This window comes from Cariama cristata, unplaced genomic scaffold, assembly GCF_000690535.1.
Source record: "Cariama cristata isolate BGI_N322 unplaced genomic scaffold, ASM69053v1 scaffold15959, whole genome shotgun sequence".
In the NCBI taxonomy this organism is placed as follows: domain Eukaryota; kingdom Metazoa; phylum Chordata; class Aves; order Cariamiformes; family Cariamidae; genus Cariama; species Cariama cristata.
In genome coordinates this window covers 13607-33157 of record NW_009634162.1, presented here as the reverse complement: position 1 = coordinate 33157, position 19551 = coordinate 13607, and the positions used below count along the sequence as shown (strand labels likewise).

The window sequence follows — 19551 nt, the reverse complement described above, 5'->3', positions numbered from 1 at the left end:
CAGCCGGGTGTACCCGCGTGTCTGCTGTGTTGGCACATCCAGCGCTTTATTGGCATACAGAGTGTCTGCTTGTCCCCACGTTGACTTAGGAAAAGCTGGAGAAACGTGAGGCCGTTTAAAACATTATGTGCGCTCGGTGTATCCAGTCAAGTAATACCCTTGACTATGGTCCTTGATTTTTCACATCATGTATTTTCTTTTTCCATATTCATTGCCAGCTACTTAGCTTGTTCCTGAAGTACTCGTATGCTTTCAAGTGATGGAATTTAGAACTTTCTGCAGAAATCCTCAGATTTGTGTATGAGGTCTTGTCTGAAGTTTTGCTTTGAAAACACTTGCAAATAGCACTGTGTGAATGGAAAGTTTCTGGTGTTTTCACTGTTACCACTACTGTTATTCAAGCAAATCCATGCGCTTACTTGTGTTTCAGCTTCTTGCATCTATTGCTTCTACAAGCTGAGACCTGCGGAAAACTGGATCACAGTTATTAGAAACAGCACGTGAGAGAGAGAAACCTGTAAAGTTGAACTCTGTCTTGGAGAATCTTTAGTCTAAAAAGTGTTACTCGTGGGAATGGATTGCAGGTGTGGACCACAGAAAGAACTAATGTTATCTGCTCTATGGGTGATTTAGTGTTGGTGGAGTTTAGATGCATGTAGAGGAAAGATAATTGTCTAATAACTCTCTAGCAAATTTATTCTGGATTATAAGACCTCTTTAAAACAGAAGCTATTGTTCTGTGCAGCTATGTAGGCTTATTAACCTTATGATTCACAAGCTGAATAGTCCCAGTTTGCAATCACATGAGTACACATTCTTTTCCTGTCTTGTTTTGTGCAAAGTTGAGACATAGGCCATTCTTGGCACTATTTGAATTCTAGTGAGCGTGATCTATAACCTCTACGAACATAGAAGAGGGTGTCTAAAAGAGATTTTTATGTACTGGAATAAAAGCAGGTTTGGATGTTACTAAGCTTAGAGTTTATTTAAAACTAACAAGTTACTGGGTTTGAAAGGAGGATGTTATTCTAGACATGACTGTAGGCAGCAGTTCATTTTTATATCGATGACAGAATTTTATACTGCAAGGCTTGGGGTTCTCTTTCAAGTAGTTCAGATCTAATACTTCCATTTTGTAAGAATTCTTTTGCAAAAAAACCACCAACAAAAACAAGAACTAGAGGAAAAAAAACCCTTATTTGCATGACACAAGCTCGCTTCAATAGGAACTTGGAGAAGGCAGGAAGAAAGGAGGATACAAGCCCTTTCTGGATTCCAGTAACAAAAAGTTATGGGGATAGAAATGAAGCAAACCAAACTGAAAAATAAGTGGAAGGTGAAAAATGCATTCACTGTTTAGTTGCTTAGGGACTGTTTACGCATTAATCAGTAATGCATATGGAGATGTTTTTTTGCTGTTCCCTTACAATTTTTAAAGGCTCTGGGATTTCTTCCTCCTGCAGTTTCAGTTGCCTATTGCTGACATGTTCTTTCACTGGGGTAGCGTTTTTTTTCAGTCGGTGTTGATGTTTATGGCTGCTTAAATCTCTGCAGCTCTGTTATGAACAAGATTCACCAGCATACGCATAGGAGTTGGTTACATTGCAAAGACAATCTCCCTGAGGGCAGGGTGGTAGATTGAAGAGGACACTACAATGTGGTCTTCAGTATTGTGCGCATCTGTTGTTCATGGAAACTTACCAAATTACTGGGTTTGTGTGTGGGCTCTTTATTATTCTTCCCTGGGCTGGCAGGATAGCTTTGCTGGTAGTACTGTCATAATAGTGTCATTGCTTGGACTCCCGTGGTACACTGAACTGGTAGTGAAACTTTAGCTGCTTTCTTCTTTGTCTTTCTAAGACTCTGATTTTTCTTCTCATACGTTGAAGAGGGCAATAGAGCCACAGTATTATTCTCATTATTGACTTGGATATTCTATTTATCTGTTATGTTAAAAGAATTAATAATTTTCATGGGACTTTGTTGCTTGTTTTCCAGGAGCAGATAAATAATACTGCAGCAGACCAGGTTTCTCCTTTAAAAACAAATAACATTTATCTAAGATACAGGACTTCTGTTCTACCATCTATATTGACTACTTCTGAAGCATTTGTGTCCATTGGGGGGATGTGTGTGTGTTGGGCAGGGGATTGTTTGTTGTTGTTGCATGCCCCCATTCCCCACTGGGATGTGAGGGAGCGCCATAAACATGATTTTCCTTGTCATTACAAGCTTGAAACCAGGCGTGAGGCCTGATGGTGGAATGATGCTTCCCAGTAGAAGAGTGAGGGTGGATTCTGGGCAGTCTAAGAAAGTATAGATGGGGGAAAGGGGCAGTGTTCTTGTAATGAAAACTCTGTATTAACAGTAATGCTCAAATAAAATTGCCCTCACTTGTTTCAAGTGGAAGAGATTTCTGGTGATCAGATTCTTCTGTTTGCCTGAAATTGTAAAGTTTAATTTATTAATTTTCCATTCATATATTCAAATTCAATTTGACCTGCGTAAAATGAAGATGCTCTTAAGTTTCCTCTAGAATGTAGCATTCAGGTAGTAAGATGCATGCACTGCGTTTGTTTGTTTTAGTCTTATGTGTATGTACTTTGTTACTTGGAATATCAAGCAACCACACATCTTTTCATATGTTTGTATACCTGATTTAATGACTTCCATTGATAGTGCTCAAGCCGCGTCAGAGAGCGTGAGAACACTAGACCTTTGTTTCCTCCTTTTTGTACTGTTTTGTATTTTGCTTTCACTGGCTGGTATCTTTGGGAGATGATTTTATTCTTCCTTTCACCCTATCCTAATTTGTGTTCTTCCATAGTCCTATTGCAGTGTCCTGTGCTGCTATTCCCATTTTCTGTTTTTTTGGGGGATGATCCCTCCCTTGAAAGAGACTGTGACTGTACTTACATGTTATGATAAATTCTTGGCTGTCTAAAATGATGACTGCCTATGAACAGCTTGTTTATGCTTAGGCTGAAATATGAGGAGGGAGCTTAGAGGCAGATGGTATCGCTAGTCTGTACCAACCTGTCAGAGATGAATCTGAGCCACTAACTTGACTTTTATCCCCTTGATAGAAGCAGAGAGAACACTCTTACATGTTGGTAGTAGCTCGAGGTGTACTCGGGAGGAGAGTTAATGTAGCGGGAGTCAAGCTCCCAAGCCAAAACCAGGGGGTATGCAAGTCTAGCAGGGATAATTTAAAATGTAACTGACTAAACCTGTGGGGCTTTTTATTCACCTTTATTCTTGTTTGTCTTTTGGCTTTGCAGCTTCTCCTAAGGGGAAACTAAAATATTAACACCTTAAAGGACTCTTCCATCTTGCCAAAGAAGTAAAAGTGCTATATGAAAATAGGGAGCCACAACTCCCTGGCATGAGGGAGGAAAGAGGGTACAAAGCTTGCAGGGCTGTGTATTGTTCTGGCAGCAAAGAGAAAAGGCTGCAATATGTGGAGGCTCTTGGATTTCCGATGGGAAGGAGTGGGGAAAAATAGGTGAGAGAAGTTGAAGAAGATGTAAACTATGAAGTTCTTTAAAATGAGAGTTTCTTGGACCTCTCCCGTTTGCTGCAGATTAAGCAGAGAATCTGATCAACTTAAACCTGGAGTGTTGCCTAGTCCTCTTACTTGAAGGAAAGAAGGACCATTCTCAGATTATTTTTTTTTTTTAAATAAGTAATAGATAGCTGTTGTGTTAATTACTGTAGCCCTTGAGGTGCCTTTGAGCACCTCTACTGTTGCTAACATGGGAACAATTGTAGTATAAAATTTCTTCCCAAGTATTCATTCTTGTGTGTTGGCTGTGTTTCATTTCCTCTCCCCCTCCCCATCTGCTTTATTTAGAACTGGATGTGGCTAGGTTGACAAGTTTAGTCAAACTTGGGTTTGGATTACTCTAGAATTGATTAACAAAGTGTGGATCCAGGTTGCTGGTTTGACAAGTTAGTGGACTGCAGAGACACGTGGCTTACAGATGGAAGTAGAGCTAGACTTGTCAAAGAGAATGACCGTCATGTTAGTATTCTTTTGTTTGACTGGAGCAAAGCTCTTCCGTAATAGGATTCAGGACGTTAGTGTAGTGACTCAGAAAGGAGTAACCTCCTCTAAAAGATGAATGGAGCTGCTAATCCCCATGTGACTGGGGATATGCGCCTGCTTTGCCCAAACCATTGGACTCTTACTGACATCTGCTGCCAAGAATAGCAATTCAACTTCGCTGTCTCACCAACACTGCTGATGTGGTTAGTATCAATCTTAACAACAAATCATGATGCAGCTTCTTCTACGTGTATCTCCTCTTTTTCCATCTAAATCTTCTCGGGTGAAGAGTTTAAGAGGAAAATAAATAGCGTTTTAATTATGCACCAAGGTATGCATTTTGAAGTACTGATGCCGAAGTTCAGCAGATGTGGACTAGCAAGGGTTACAGCTGCAGTGTTGGGAAAATAATTTTCGCCAGCCCATCCAGTAAATGTGTGTTTAAAGAGTTGCCTATATCCCTGAAGTCTTTGATAAACCATACCATTCTGCTTGCCCTATATTTGAATTAAGATTGGATTTACAGACTGTAATTTGACAAAGATCCATTTGTGTTTGAAACAAGATCTGTCAGGAGTTCAGTAATCTTGAGTTAGAATCTGGTTTAGCTTTGCACTAGCTCTTATCTCAGTTGTTTCTCTTCAAAGCTCAGTATTTTAAGCTTTTTAAGACTTTCTAGTTTAGTAGAGCCAGTCAATATCTATAATCTGTACAGTTTCAATAAAGCCTAAATTTATTGTATAGATAACATTGAGATCTGTCTCTTTTAGCCTCTTCCCTCACTTTCTGCTGTTGATGAAGTTGAAAAGTGAGACAGACAAAATTGTAAATAACTGCTGGCATTTTAAGCTGCATGCTATTTAGTTAAATCTCTGCATTGTTGGGATGAGAAATGCTACTGTTCATGGATTCTTTCTGATCACATCTGCTGTCAGTACTGTCAAAGCTAAGTCTATTAATTTGCTAGAAACATTCTCAGGAAAAAATCGGTTAGGATATAGCATAAAGATGTTAGACTAACATCTAGGTCTTCTGCCCTACAAAGCAGAAATAAGAATGCCTGCCTTTTTTTTTTTTTTGCCCAGGTACACCCTCCCCCTCTTTCTTTCCTCTGCTGTCGGAGTGAGAGTTGGGCCCCGAGTAACGACGTAGCCTCAATATGAGTATGGTCGTTCTCACTTTATTTAAGTTTTTACAGCATATTTATAGACAAGCAGAAAGCCATGCACTAAGCCACACATCTATGATTGGTTTACAACTTATGTCCACGCGTATTGAGTTATTTTTAATTGGTACACGTCTCGTGTCCACGCGCCATGAAGTAAGACTGTTCACTCCCCTACTCACGGAGATAGCTCCTCTTTTCTTTTCTTTTGTTCTGCTGCTTCTGCTTCTTAGGGGATTCAAGGAGAGTTCACGGTTACTTTCAGGCCTGCAGCTAAGGCTTTTATTCGCAGCCTATTGCAAGGGCTGGATTGTTCATCGCAATCAGGTTATGTCCCTTCTCATTCAGCCACTCTTCCACACTCTGCAACAGAACAGGTAAATAGCAGGCCTCTTCTTCCTTCCTTTCCTTTAGACACAAGCATGCACAAACACTTCTGTTTAATAATATCAGTAAAACATGCTTATGTAGTACTGCAGGTTATTTCCAGAACTAGAATAAATGACCTCTTTTTATTTATACAGAGATAGAGATCAGAGCAACTCTGTTATTCTTATTTACCTCTCAAATGTCGATTAGCCATGATTGGTTAGCTTCAAAGACCAGTGGTTTGACAAAAATCAAAGCATAGTCAAATGGAGTGGTTGTATCTGGCATTTGCAGCAAGTCTTTGAAATTATGCCAGTTGTCAGAATGTGTCAAGGGCAGGTGCTGCTCCGCTCGGTGAGGGAAGGCAGTCAGGAGCTGACTGATAACCCGGCAGGCTGCAGCCACCCTGCCGAGGCTTTGGAGGAGAGCTGTGGTGGGGAGCCCTCCCGCCTCTGGGGCTGTTCCTAGGTGCCTTCTTCACAACAGACCTTATGGGCTAGCTCGCCTTGAGCACGGAAAGCTAAGCCCCTGCAAGTGGGGGAGTGTGCTCTGACAGCAGTTATGGGTTATCCTTTTGAACGTTGAACCCTCTGATATTTTCATGGTTACAGCTAGCCTTAGATGTTACTGGGAAAATGCCAATGGCAAAAGGACACAGAGTCGGAGCATTCCTTGCAGTAGGTCAGTTCTGATTCTCTTCCCTTCCCGACACTGATGGAGGACACCATCTGCTTGTTTTGCTTTGGAATGAAAAGCTTTGTGTCAGTCATTGATTTGATGTTTGTTTGTTTGTTGCTCTCCCATTTTGATGGCACATATTCCAGGTTGCGCATTATCCACGAAGCTGGCTCTAAAAGAAACTTTTTTAATTTGGGGTCAAGTTCACTCTGTGCTTTAATTGTAGTTGTTCCTCCTATCATTTTAGGTTAAATACATCTGAAAAATTAAGCTATGCTGATGCAGATCAGGAAACCTGAATTGAATTATTTTTTTTTCCCCTTCCTAATCTTTCAATAAAGGGAGATGAGATTCAAGGACTAAAGAACAGAGCTCTTGGGGATTTTATATTTCTTTGGTTTTATGGTGATGCCCTTCATCCTTGAAATTTGGTATTATAAAATTAGTTTTAATACATGACTTAGCTGAATTTCTGCACCCATAAAATTATCTCTGGATTGGAATAAGTTCAGATGCCATCCTGGATTATTTTTTTTACCATGAATGGTGTTGAGGGAGAGGAGTTACTGGGGAGAGGCACAAGGGGAGATGACAGAGGGAAAATTTAGGTCATGAGTTGGGTTTTGATCTGCTTTATGATGCATGGAATCTGTTACTACTTTCTCATTTGAAACTTTAATCCTGTCTCTCATTGTGGACTCACAAAACCAAGGTACAGAGGATTAGTTTTGGATGCAAGGCAGAAATTTCTGTTGTAAAACCACCTGGTGAAAAGCAAGGAATGAAGCACTGAAGTCAAATACCCCCCCCAAAAAAAAAAAAAATCAGATCTTTCATTTGACTATGAAGAAGTGAGCTGGTCTGATGTTAGTTCCTTGCAGCTAGTAGGAGGGAAGGAGAGAACTTCAGTAATCTCTGACATATTCTGCTCTCCCTTCCTCTCAAGTGTTACCTGTGTGGGTTAACTAATATAACTACTTCTGTAACAATCTAAAGCACAAGGTGCTGCTTGTTGAGGAGAGCTGGTTTGGTATTATGCCCTCCTATGGCTGTAAGTGCCTGCTTGTGTTCTCGCTCTCGGGAACTGGTTTTAGGTTAAGCTTATTGGAAGGGAATTGGAACTCGTGCAGGGTTTGTTGGTGGAGTGGTAGACCGCAATAGCTGCACCCTTGTCTCCTCTCTGATGTAAGCCACGGTGCAAATGTTTCCCAACACCTGATAGTGACGTTTTTGGAGACCTCTTTAGGTCAAGCACACTGGATTTCATAAGAGATTGAAGTTATGAACAATTATCACAGGGAAGTGAGGTGGCTGCTCGATTTAGGGTCGGAAAAAATATTTCTTGGCTCGTCTTATGCATAGGACAACTTGAGACTACAGACTTGGGGTAGCAGTTGGAATTGGGTTTGCTTGTTGCTATTGTATGAGCTGAAGCCTTTTAAATGGTACAGATAGAGAAACTTTGTCTTAAACCCAGCCTTTCAAAATTCCAAAAGGCAGGGTGGAAATTACTGAGATATTAACTTGCCTTTTAGGAAGCGAAATTTTAGAGCTGGCAGAAACCTATTGAGCCATCAAATGTCTGTATCTAGTAGGAGATTTCTACCGGCAGATACATGCTCAGTTTAAAGAGAATTCAGAAGCTGTGCAATGAACTTCCAAGCAAGAAGTTTAATCATAAACTAGGCTGCTGAAGTCTCAGTCTCTTGTAGTGGGAACCTTGCTAACCTAATTTCATATTCATGTAAAACAAAAGTTTGTATAGTCTTTACACACCCTCCCCCCACCCCCCCGGATAATTCTGGAGGGTTAAAATTGTCTTAAGATCGGCTTCAGAATGCGCTGGTCATAATGAATGGAGTCACTTGTTTGCTTTTGTGCAACATTTTGACAGTGTCTCTGAGAAAGGGTTACAAAGTCTATATCATAAGCCAATGAGTTTATACTGAAAAGAAGGATGGTAACAGCTTGTAGCCCTTTGTTTTGCTCACAGGAAGGAAAATGTTGTTTGTCTATAAACATTGTTCATAATACTCATGGCTTCCTGAAAAGCCTTTCTGTGTCTGTGGTGATTCACTGAACAGGCTGCAATCTGACAAAACAGTTTGCAGGAGGGACGCTTTCATGTGAGCGGTTCTATATAATGCATAGTATGAGGTAAGATATAATAACTGTGGAATTTCCAGATTCCTTTGAAAGTAGTTCATCAGGGTTTAGAAACCTGGAAAAGGAAAGATTTAATATTCCCATTAATTTAGGATTATTTTTTTTTTTTTTTACCTCTAGGTCTCAAATATCCAGGGTAAACAGGCAGTGTCAGGAGATTGCTTCTATCTTGCATTGTGCATGCTTTTGTTCCAGTTTGTGTTTGCTGCCTAGGAGAGCTGTTAGAGCTGTTGCAGTAGCATGCCAGTGGGCAATGTCAGCAGGCAGCCGGGGTTTTGAAAGCTGAATCTCCTACTGTCGGGTGGCTGCTTCTAGCTCTGGTGCAGTATCCTAGTAGAGAGGATGGGAGGGAGGGTCTCCCTGCTGCTGCCCAGGTGTTTTCTAGGTCAAAGCCCCCAGACTTATGAGCTACCTGCTGTTACAGAAGAAAATTTTCTCTAAATCTGTGCAGGGAAGTGACTTGCTATAGCTAACTGCTGCCTGCTGTGGGTACTGAATGAATGGACTGTATTTTGCTTAAAGTGAAAGGAAGTGAACGTTACCCTTGTCATACAGCTTGCTAAAGGGCATCTTACCTCCCAGTTGTAAGCATCATTGGCTTCAGCCTGAGTGCTACATTTAATAGCTTACTTGAAAAGGCATGCAGGAAACTTTATTTTCTCAGGTATGTTCTGAATTTGTATTTCTCCTAATTATGAAAAATGTTGATTTCTTTTAGCTGATATAGGTAAAGTTCTGGTTCTGGCTGTGCAGGCTGAAGAAAGGACTGCCCTCCATCCCCTGGTCTGCTGGTGGAATGCCTTTGTGACCTTTCCCTAACCTGTTCTGGTCAAAAGAAGTTGACCTAGAAAAGATGTACTGTACAAACGATTTCAAGCTAATTTATTAATTTTTGGCTGAAACATGCCCCCAGGCAGCTCTGATGAAACTGTCAGAGAGGGCATTGAACCACTGAGGTTTGCATTCCTAAGCTGTAGCAGAGATGTGTGCTGCCTTTACAAACTAATCATTCATACTAACAGGAGGACTGTTGTGCACATATGCATCTTATTTATGTGACTATACAGTGTGTTTGACACCTTTATCTCCCTCATATCTCTTTCAAGCTCCTGTAACAGAAATAGATGAATTAGATGAATCGAGCCTGTTTTCTTTTTCTTTTTTTTTTTTTTTTTTTTCCCCCCTCCTCACTTCAAAAAGTTATCTCCTCTTGAGCCAGAGTGCTGATGGAGCTGACTTGGTTGTTACAGATTTTCTACGCTGTTGATATTTGACTCATGAATCAAACAGAATATCTTTTTTTCATTTGAATGTAACTTCTGTTAGAGTTTGAAAGTGGAACAAAAGACGTCTTTTGATATTTAATTTCATATTATTTAGTTACTAGCAAAATGTCTGTGGTGTTTGATCTGTAAGTACTGTATGGTGCTGTTACATTTAAAAAGAACTTCAATCCTGGCTCAACCTGATCTGCTGCACTGACAAATGGTGTGGATGCTGTGCTTTCTAATGAATGTGAGGGAGCTGGCTTTCCTATCCGCCCACATCTTTTTCTAGTTTTCAGGACTTGGTTCTCCTGTCTTTTAAAAGGCCCATATATAGTCTTCGTGTTAACTTTCTGTGCTGATTTAAAAAGCTGTTTGTTTATACCTATTGGTATCTCAAAATCAAGAGCGCCTCAACTACCAAAGAAAGTAAGTGCGTATTATTTGGTGTGGTGGATTATATAAGTTTTTCACTAACAGCCAAATAGCAGCAAGATCTACCAGATTGCACTGCAGTACAGCATGTCTATCCATTGAGCAGTTTCTGTGTTGGGCAAAATAATGTAGTTGAAAAAGATACTTTTTTTTTTTTTTAAATTTCTTTAAATCAAAACTATGTGCAAGTAGGCAGATGAAATGAAAAACAATTCTGGTCTTTAATATTAGACTAATATCTTGAGATGCTCTAAATAGAAGCTAAGAAAATATATCAATAATTAATTTGACAGAATTTTTTTGTTTGTTCAGTAAGCACTAAGACAAATATACATGTTGATTTCATCTCTTTAATATCTGGTCGATCCTAATAATATATGTGCACACATGTGCATATACACACTTCTCATCACTTCAGGATACATGGTGTATCTACTTACTGTGAAATTTTTTTTGTGTGCTATCTATTCACTAAGCTTTCCTTTTGCCCTAAGGTCATTTAATCGTAGCTTTCAAAACTCTAGGCACAATTAAAAAAAAATACTAGGAAGAAGAGGTAATGTTTGAGATTGGATGAGTGTGTACTTCTGAGATAAACTGTATCTTAATCAGATAGCCATTGGAGAGTTGCCTGAAAACATTCATATCACCCTGGGAAACTTGAGCTATCCTCTGCAAGCACATAAAAACAGTGGGCCTAAATAACAGGGAAGCACAAAGCTGAGAAAAGAAGCTGGTACAAAGTTTATGAACTCTATCTCAACAACAGAAAACTTTTGAATATGGTAAAAAAACCTGAAGGCATCTATAGTCTTAACAGATATTATGCTTTTTTTATAAAAATAACTAGAGAGGGGCATCTTAATGCAGGAGTTATGAGAGTGCCATTTGTCCAAAAGGTGGATAAAATCCCAGAATTCTGGACCCCCAAACTGTGTGTCTGTCCATCCATCTCTACCATACCCACGCTGGAAGCTGTATGAACCCGATGTGATCGTAAGAAATGAATGGCTTTTTATTCATATGCTGAACCAAGTCTTTCTGCCTTACAAATGGAGACTGGGAAGAGGGCAGGGTAAAGAAGATGGACATTCTTGAACACAAGTGATACTTCTCTAAACACACTTGCTAGAATCTGCCATGTTTGGCCTGCCTTGAGCATAATCTGAAGAATCTTAACCCATTCCTTAAAGTGCTATGAAAGGTGGCATGGTTGGTTCTTTGTTTTACACTGATCTAAAGGTGGAGCTTCATGATATAATTTCCTTTTATTCTTTTTTATCCTTTAATGGGTAAAAATACTGTGATGCGCTTGTATGTCCTGTAAGAGAGAACAAAACGCAAGTGGCAGTCCTTTCTTCCATTACATTGTGTAACGTGCTGTCCTACAACACGTAACTCACCGAACGCAGCTCCCAACTGCAGATTTAAGTCCTGCAGATGTCAGAGGTATTAGATCAAAGGTATTATTAACTTGTACAGTGTCTCCAAAAGCTCTTGATACCTATTGAATGAAGTGTCTTGAAGTATTCCTTCTGAAACTTGTCTCCCAGGCACACTCACATACTTTCATGAAACCTTGAAATACTGAAATGTGTAGCAGTGTGCATATGCGTGAGAAACAGCCTTGCAGGAAGACTCACAGAAAAAAAAAAATAGATTTTTGACATTGATTGAACATTTCTCAGAACTCACAACTCTTTTCTGATTCTGCACAGCAGCAGAATGAAATGGAGGGTAAAAAATGTGGTCACGCGGAGATCAGATAGCACATTCAAATCTGAACAAAACAGGCTCAAAATTCCAGAGCCGTCATCCTGCCAGCTATTTAGGTAGTGCCTAAGGGAGGGGAAAAAAATGCTGTTGTGTGCCTCTGTTGCCTTCTGAAAACCAGGGAGTGGTATGTCATGGTCCTGCTTACTGCTTTAAGTCTCTGCAGATAATGTGTTTTCTCGCAGAGCTGCTGAGACTACATTTATTTAATCCTTTGTCAAGTAGCTGTCCTCAGCTGACATGTCCTCTCCTAGCAAATACCCTGACATACGTCCATCTGTGCCCCTGCTATAAAAAGTACGCTTGCCTATTTCCCGGCCACTTAAATCTTGTGACTCAACCATTTTCCTTCATTCCTTTCACCAGTCAAAACTCCTTTTGAAATTATAGTAATGTTTTTCTCAGTGCTACTTCTACAGTATTTCCACCAAGCAAATTCACAGAGCCTGTTTCCTAGACATTAGACTAATGACTTAATGGAAATTAAGCAGGAATCCCAGAGCCCCAAGTGGACTCTTTCTTCATGTTGATTTGCTTGCCTTAATTTTTCAAATTGCCCTGTTTGTGAGGCATAGGGTGGCTAAAGGCAAAATGTCAAGCTCTGGCAGCCTGGGTGCTTTGAACTGCAAACAGGCTAGTGATTCTGGGGAACAAATGGGACAGGCATGACTGGTGGTCAGGGTGGTCTTGACTTTATTAAGCCGCTTTTGGTGTAGCTGTAAATACCCTGGGGCTTTTACAGGCCTCATCAGTGCCTGCAGCAACAGGCCTAGCTGAAACTGAGAGGCTCTGGCCTGTGAAATACTGTTAGAAATTTTGCTATCTAAATGAGTGTTGAGAAATCACATGGTATTGGACAGCAGAGCTTCAAAAGATAAACTCTATAACGTGTATGAAACTTTAAATGCAGCCAGTTCATAAATGTGCTCCCAGCTGGGTGGAGGAGGGCAAACAACACTCAAAAATGGTCCCTTGTTTCCTTGTCTGTGAAGTGACTCCTTTTCAGGGTAAGCAGCCAGAAATAACACTTTAGGAAAGGCCGAGTCTTAGACCCGGAATGTTGTCAGGCTTCAACAGCCAATTAAGTTGTAACTGGCAATGACAGAATCTCAAAGAGGGCTGGGATCAAAGCCCCAGAATTAAAATGCCTTCTTGAACATCTTGTGTTGAGAAAATGGACAGATTCTCTTACAAAGCTGTAGTGTGTCCTCCATGGAGTTGCCTGGAAGTACTGTAAGAAAATTTCCGTTATTGGTAACTTGGCACTTACGTGCTTGGATTCTTGTGGGGTTTGAAAATGGAAAATAACTGTTAGGATTCAGGTATAGTTAGTGAAATGTGTAGTCCTAGGTATCTTTGAGCAACTGAGCTTATTCAAGGCTGTATGCAATCTGTCTAATTGGGAAGGAAGAGGGCAATACAAACTGTACTTTTTGATGTTAAAATTGCCAAGAAATAATTTAAAAAACCCCAAACAGTTTTTCTAGGTGAATTCCTACGATTGTCATATCTCATCGCTAAATTAAAGCGACAATATTGTCTTAAGCTTTCTAATCTGTAAAGTTGTGACAAGGTTGTTTGCAAAGGCATGCAAATAGGCAAACGAATCCATTCCCATCCCCTTCTTCTCATACTTGCCTAACTGATTTTCCGAGGGGACCGTATTTTGAACGTTTCTCTGGGTACTTAAATAAGTAACTCACTTTCTCCCTTTGCTGTGTTTCCAGGATGCCAAGTGTACGACTTTGGAGATTTGAATTTCACTCAAGTTCCCAATGACGAACTGTACAACAACCTGATTTTATACCCACGGTCAGTGGGTTTAGCCAGCCAGGTGTTGGCTGATGCTGTGAGCAGAGCAGTAGCCGCTGGACACAGCTGTGTGACTATAGGAGGTGATCACAGGTGAGCTGAACTAAAAGCAATTAGTGGTACCTGCTGCAGATTGACACTTGGAGTATAAGAATTTAATTAAAAAGATAAGAGGATGGTGGGAACAACTTGGGATCATTTCCTGGCAACACCATAGGGTAGCAGCATTTTGATTTTATTGCTGGGGCTTTTAGGGTGGAACATAGAAGGCAGCTACAAAAATCTGACCGTGTAAAACAGTACTGCTTAGTTCCAGACTGTTCTGCAATCTGCAGACATACAAATAAGGTTTTCCTGTTTGGGAACGTTTGTGTGATCAGGTTGCTTTAGGAACTGTTGCAGTTTCTTTATTGCTGAATGTTTAGTGATGTCTCTTTCAACCTCGACTCTTAAGATGGGTTTGTAATGCCTGCGCGCAAACCATTTTGTGACAGATCTTATGTGAATCCCTTTCTCCTCTTTTTCACTAACCTTTGGTGTGAGAATTGGTTGAAGAAGGTAGGGCATGAAAGGATGAATTCTGGGGGGGAAGGTGTCATGACTGGAATGGAAAGTGGGTGAATCGCAGAATTGATGACTGAGCACACTAGATTTTCCAAGAGATCATTTGGAGCTAGAACAGGTGAAGATTAGAGTGTGGGAAAGGTGACAGTGGAGAGAGAAAAGAGCTCTTTCGCATCCGTCAGTGCGAGTATAGTCCTGTAGAGTTACTTGGAGTCTCCTGGAATCACGATAGCAGTGTGTCACACAGTTTGTGTGGGAGGCACCCTTTGTTGTCATGGATGTCTGACATGTTGCAACATGACAACGTTGCTGACTGAAGTTGCAGAGACTTCCCATTGTCCTTGTAGTGGTTCTGAAGGAGAAATGGTGACTAAAGACTTTGCTACTGTACTTCCAGCTTGGCACTTGGTTCTGTCAGTGGCCACGCACGGCAGTGCCCACACCTTGGTGTGATCTGGGTGGATGCGCATGCTGATATCAACACCCCTCTTACAACTCAGTCTGGAAACCTCCATGGACAACCTCTCTCATTTCTCTTGAGAGAGCTTCAAGATAAAGTAAGTATCCTGCTTGTGCAGTTGGCCTGCATGGAAAGCCTCAGAGTGTTTTACTTTTTCTGGTGTGAGGTGCTTTCTTATCTGCTGCAAATGCAGATGTTTTTTAAGTGCAAGCACAAATACGTATTATTTGTGTGTGTGTACGCATGCACATATATATATATACACACATATATAGACAATGCACACATGTAAATATACACACACGCACTTAGAAATGAGAAAAAGCTTTTCTTCATGTTAGCATGCCTGTGGGTTGCACGGTGCATGGGAGCTCACACAAGCTGTACGTTGCAGCTGACTGTGGTGCTGCTGTGGGGTTGGAGCTGAGGCTGTGCAATGGCAGCAGCTCTGCCAACAGAGCAGAGGAGGGAACCTCCCCCAGCCGAGCCTCTGAGAGCTGGGCTGAGCTCACCCCCAGCAACAGCTGGTTCCTGCATACGTTGCACTCTTCCTCTGCTTAGTTTGGCTCATCCATGCTTTGACAGCCTTGGGGCCTGACAGGGGCTGTGTCTGCATGATCTCCCCTAACTGGCTGCTCTGGTGTTGGCTCCACTGGCAAACATTGCAAATTGGAACAGCATACCTGCTTACAGGGTGCTTTTACAGAGGTAGTCTTTGTCTTGCAAAGAGGTCAGATTATCAAGGAAAGAGCTGTTTACTGAGGCGCATGGAATGTGCATGGCCAGTTTTTGCTACTGTCAAGATGCTAAACAGTAGGCTGACCTAAGGCCTACGTATCCTTTTTGGCTTAATTGCGGACTGTATCTCCCTACGCAGGTACCTGTAGCGTCTGTTGGAGACACTGCAGCGGCAGCCTGTGCGTTGTTAACAGCTGGGGCCTTTGCAGTAGGAACTTAGACATGCCACGCTGCCTCTGCTGAAGCTTACGCTGGGCAGCGGGAGCAGGATCAGCAACTGCAGGTTGAGAGTGATGCTGGAGCTGCAGAAAACCTGACTATTTTATTCTGGCACTTTGCACTGCTAGTCATTTCTCTTAGATACCGCTTTTTTCTCTCCGATGAATTTAGGGGGTGCTGTATTGATGGAAGTATGCCTCTTCCAAGTAAGCCCGAGCATGTTTAATGTCTTTATGGCTACTGAAGATAGCATTGCATTGGTACCTGTTTGGCATAGCACTATTGCTATTATCTGGTAAAGCTTTTCTCCTGCGAATTCTTTTGAATGAATGCCATCCACAAGTGCATAGAGTCATTTGGTGCTTTCACCTACTTTCCTCTAATAATTCTTGCAGGGTCTCTGCAAACATGCTAGAATTCCCAAAGTAGTGCAAAATTAACAGGGCTTCTTGAAATACTCCCAGGACATGAGCAGGTTAATGTAAAAGGTTACTGTATTTCTAGTTTCTTGCCTGTAAGTTAAAGGGGTGTGTGTGATATATTATTTTTTTCTTTCTTTCTGGCAAAAACCCACTTCTGCAGGAGAGATAGGAAGAGCAAGAGACAATTTTGTGAATTTTGGCACTCTCCGAAGGTAAACAGTTTATGTCTTGGTGAGAACAGAACAAGGCCAAGTTCTTTGATAGCTGAGGAAGGAGGAGAAAGGCAGAGTAAGATATGCTGCCTTCCTCTTTTGTCAGTAGGACAAAAGTATTTAATCGGCTTTCTGTGTATACAGTGTTGACTTCAGGTCTGCTGAGCTCCAGTTCTTGAGCAGCACAGAAAAGCAGGGTTTTTTTATAGAGCTACTAAAAGAATACTGTGAGCTTTCTGGGGTTGGGGGGCAGGCAGCCCTCTTGCCAGCAGCAGTAGTGAAGAAAGAGTAAGATTAGGGTACACTTAGAGGTGAGTTGGTCGGGTGTGGTACTGGTTATGAGATGTGGTCACAAGCCCACCTAAATTCTAGCTGTCAGGAAGCCTGCGCAGAAACACCTGTTATGAGCCCCTCAACCGTTATTTGCAGCTACACAAACAAACAGGTGTGTACTCAGTGAGAGGGTTTTCGTACTATATTGTATTCCCATTTAGAGGGAGGAAAAACAGCATCTGTCCCGCTGATACAAGGCGGCTTCTATACAGTATAAATTTTTAAACAGGCACATTCTACTACAGCTGTTTACAGCTGTGACAATAACTTGTCTGGCTACTTAGACCTGACTCACTGGAGGGAACCTTTTTGTGTGAACAGGTGCATGTCACTCGCTCTCTTGTGCTCATCCAGTAGAGAATTGTGTTGGTAATGGGACAAAAAAAATTTACTGTCCTTTCCTGACTGCTTTTTTTAACCTGATTCTTTTTTCTAACCTGATTTAACCTTTTTTTTCCTGAGTCTTTTTTAATCCTAAACTGTCTGCCACCAGCAGCTACTCTAGTCCTATACTCTGCTAAGCCTAACTTCTTTCTGAAAGCGACAAACTAACCAGTTGCACTTTGCTTCTCACGGAGGTTTCTATCTTGTCAAAGGGTACATAGGATAGCAGTGCAAGGACAGAATTCTGAGATTTTTGCGGTGAGCCCTGTATCTCCTTCCTTGCTTTCACTCTCTGGATCACAAGATTTGGTCATCAGTCTCAGGAAGGCTAGTTAGCACTCGGCTCCCTGTCTAGATTGTTTTGTACAAACACAGAGAAACAACAGCTCCTTTGAGGATATAAAAAGGGAGCAAAACAGCCTGCATGATTACATTTTATTGTCCTGATTCATTGCCCATCTCTACTAACTGGTACTGCTCTTCCAGCATGTCCAGACTCCTTGTTCTTTATTTGCCATCAAGAGGACACAAGACAGTAGTAGTGTAACGTACGTCTCTTGGTGGCACAATCTCTTTAGGCTGTTCTTGACAAGTTTAGCTGCTGTAACCTTCTGTGGGGTTGCAAGAGAACTGAGTCAGAAGCACTGTCTCTTTCCTTGGTTAGTTTTTCAGACACATCCAGCCCTTGCCCTCATTCACTGTAAGACCCACAAACAAACAGCTGTCCTGGCACAATGTAACGGCTTCAGTTAGCACAACTGCCAAGAACTCCCTAAGGCTGTTTCAAGTCCCTTGGTTTAGGTGTTACCATCTCACCTGTTTTCAAAATCCCTTATGTATCCAGGGCTAATGAGCTTGGCCAATGCTCTACTGAATTAAATGTCCCCGTGCAGCAGACAACATGAAGTATAAAAGTGCTGCATCTGGCTACGAAATAAAGCATTTGGCCAGGCGGCTGCAGAACGAACGCTGGTGTTGCTTGCACGGTCCATTCCCAGGCTGTCAGGTGCTGCCCCTTTGTCCAGTTAGCTTCACAGGAGCACCGCCTGGTATGCCTCAAGGCAAGGTGGCACTTCAAGGTTTTTAAAAAACACTTAAAATTGTTTCTTTAGGGAAAATATTTATTGACATAATCCTTTGACTGGCATTCCTCAAACTAAGCATTAGTGTCAGGGCTCCTGGAACCATTCAAACTAAACTCAAACTGCTATTAATAACTTACCATGAAAATGCCTGCACCTTCTTCTGATACCTGTTTGGCTTTACTCTCAGCAACTCCTTTTCTATTACAAGAATGTAAAAACAGAGCCTGCCAATGGAAGTTAAGGCATTCCATTTTCTTTATTTAAAGAGGAAGAGGTATAATTAAAAATGGCAGTATTAAAGCCACTAAATCATTGATACTAGAGAGTATCAATATTATCAATACTGCGCTCAGCTTATGGTATGGCGATGGGTTTTGCAGATACGGCTTCATTTCTGAGACCTGAATTATTTTTCCTGGTGGTCCCCAACTCATTTATCCCTCTTCTGAATTCACGACTGCAGAAAAGTTTCAGGTCATTGCCCTAGAATAACAAATATTTTTTATAATATGTGCTTATTTAATCCCAACCTAATGAAATATAGCTATGTGTGTGTTAGCCTTTAAAAACACATCCAAATGTTGTCACTTAAATGTAATTATTAAGTATAAGAGGGAAACAAAGCCTTCTTGCTGCTTGACAGCTGTGTTGGCTGTAGCCATTTTCAGAGCTGGGAGAGGAAGAAGAGAAACTTGAGTTAATTTAGAGCACTCCTAAAATTAATAGATATTACTAACTGAAGGCTTTTGTAATTGCATACCATGACTACTTAATTACCAAAGCTAAAAAATGATGATCTCATCTTTCATTTGCTGTCCTAGACCTGCTCTCTTCAGTTCTACATTAAAAACCAGTATGATGTAGCCCAGCGTGGAGGTTTTTGCAGCAAAGTTTGCATTACTTTTTGGTGATTTTTCCTAAAAAGATACAGGTGCCTTGGTTTTTATTCTTCCACATAAGCATGAGGTACTGGGTAAGTTACATAGCATTACTATTAAATGCACTCTGTAAGTGATCTCCATCTGGCTAGCTAGTTTCTTATTGTTCCCCCTTACACTCACTGATGCTAATTACCTATTACTTGTGGATTTGGGCTTTTTATTCCTCCTCTCCAAACTGGAAAATGTAGAAGAGTTAAAAACTTCATCTATTAACATTCAGCTCTGGTAAAATGGTACAACAAAGGTAAGGACTGATTAAATCAGGAAGCCAAACTCTCAAGTGATGAAATTTCTCTGTTTAGACAGAGAAAGGATGCTATAAATAAACACGAAGTTTTGAGGGAAGCATTAAATACTGTTTTGTCATATGTGTCATTAAACTAACCTAATACCAAACCTTCGCTTGCAGGTACCACAACTTCCTGGCTTTTCCTGGCTGAAGCCCTGCCTTTCAGCATCTGATATCGTGTACATTGGTTTTA

At 41.1% G+C, this 19551-nt stretch overlaps 1 protein-coding gene across 1 annotated transcript in view; it reads left to right on the top strand.

The window, feature by feature from the left end:
- Positions 1 to 13626: 13626 nt before the first annotated feature.
- The window catches only part of ARG2 (arginase 2), a gene marked incomplete at its 5' end in the record, with an annotated part of 9224 nt that continues 3299 nt past the window's right edge, over positions 13627 to 19551 (top strand). The window contains 3 exons of the mRNA XM_009707060.1: positions 13627 to 13804; positions 14673 to 14832; positions 19479 to 19545. Coding sequence (XP_009705362.1) covers positions 13627 to 13804; positions 14673 to 14832; positions 19479 to 19545 — 405 coding nt within the window. The remainder of the gene's footprint in view (positions 13805 to 14672; positions 14833 to 19478; positions 19546 to 19551) is intronic.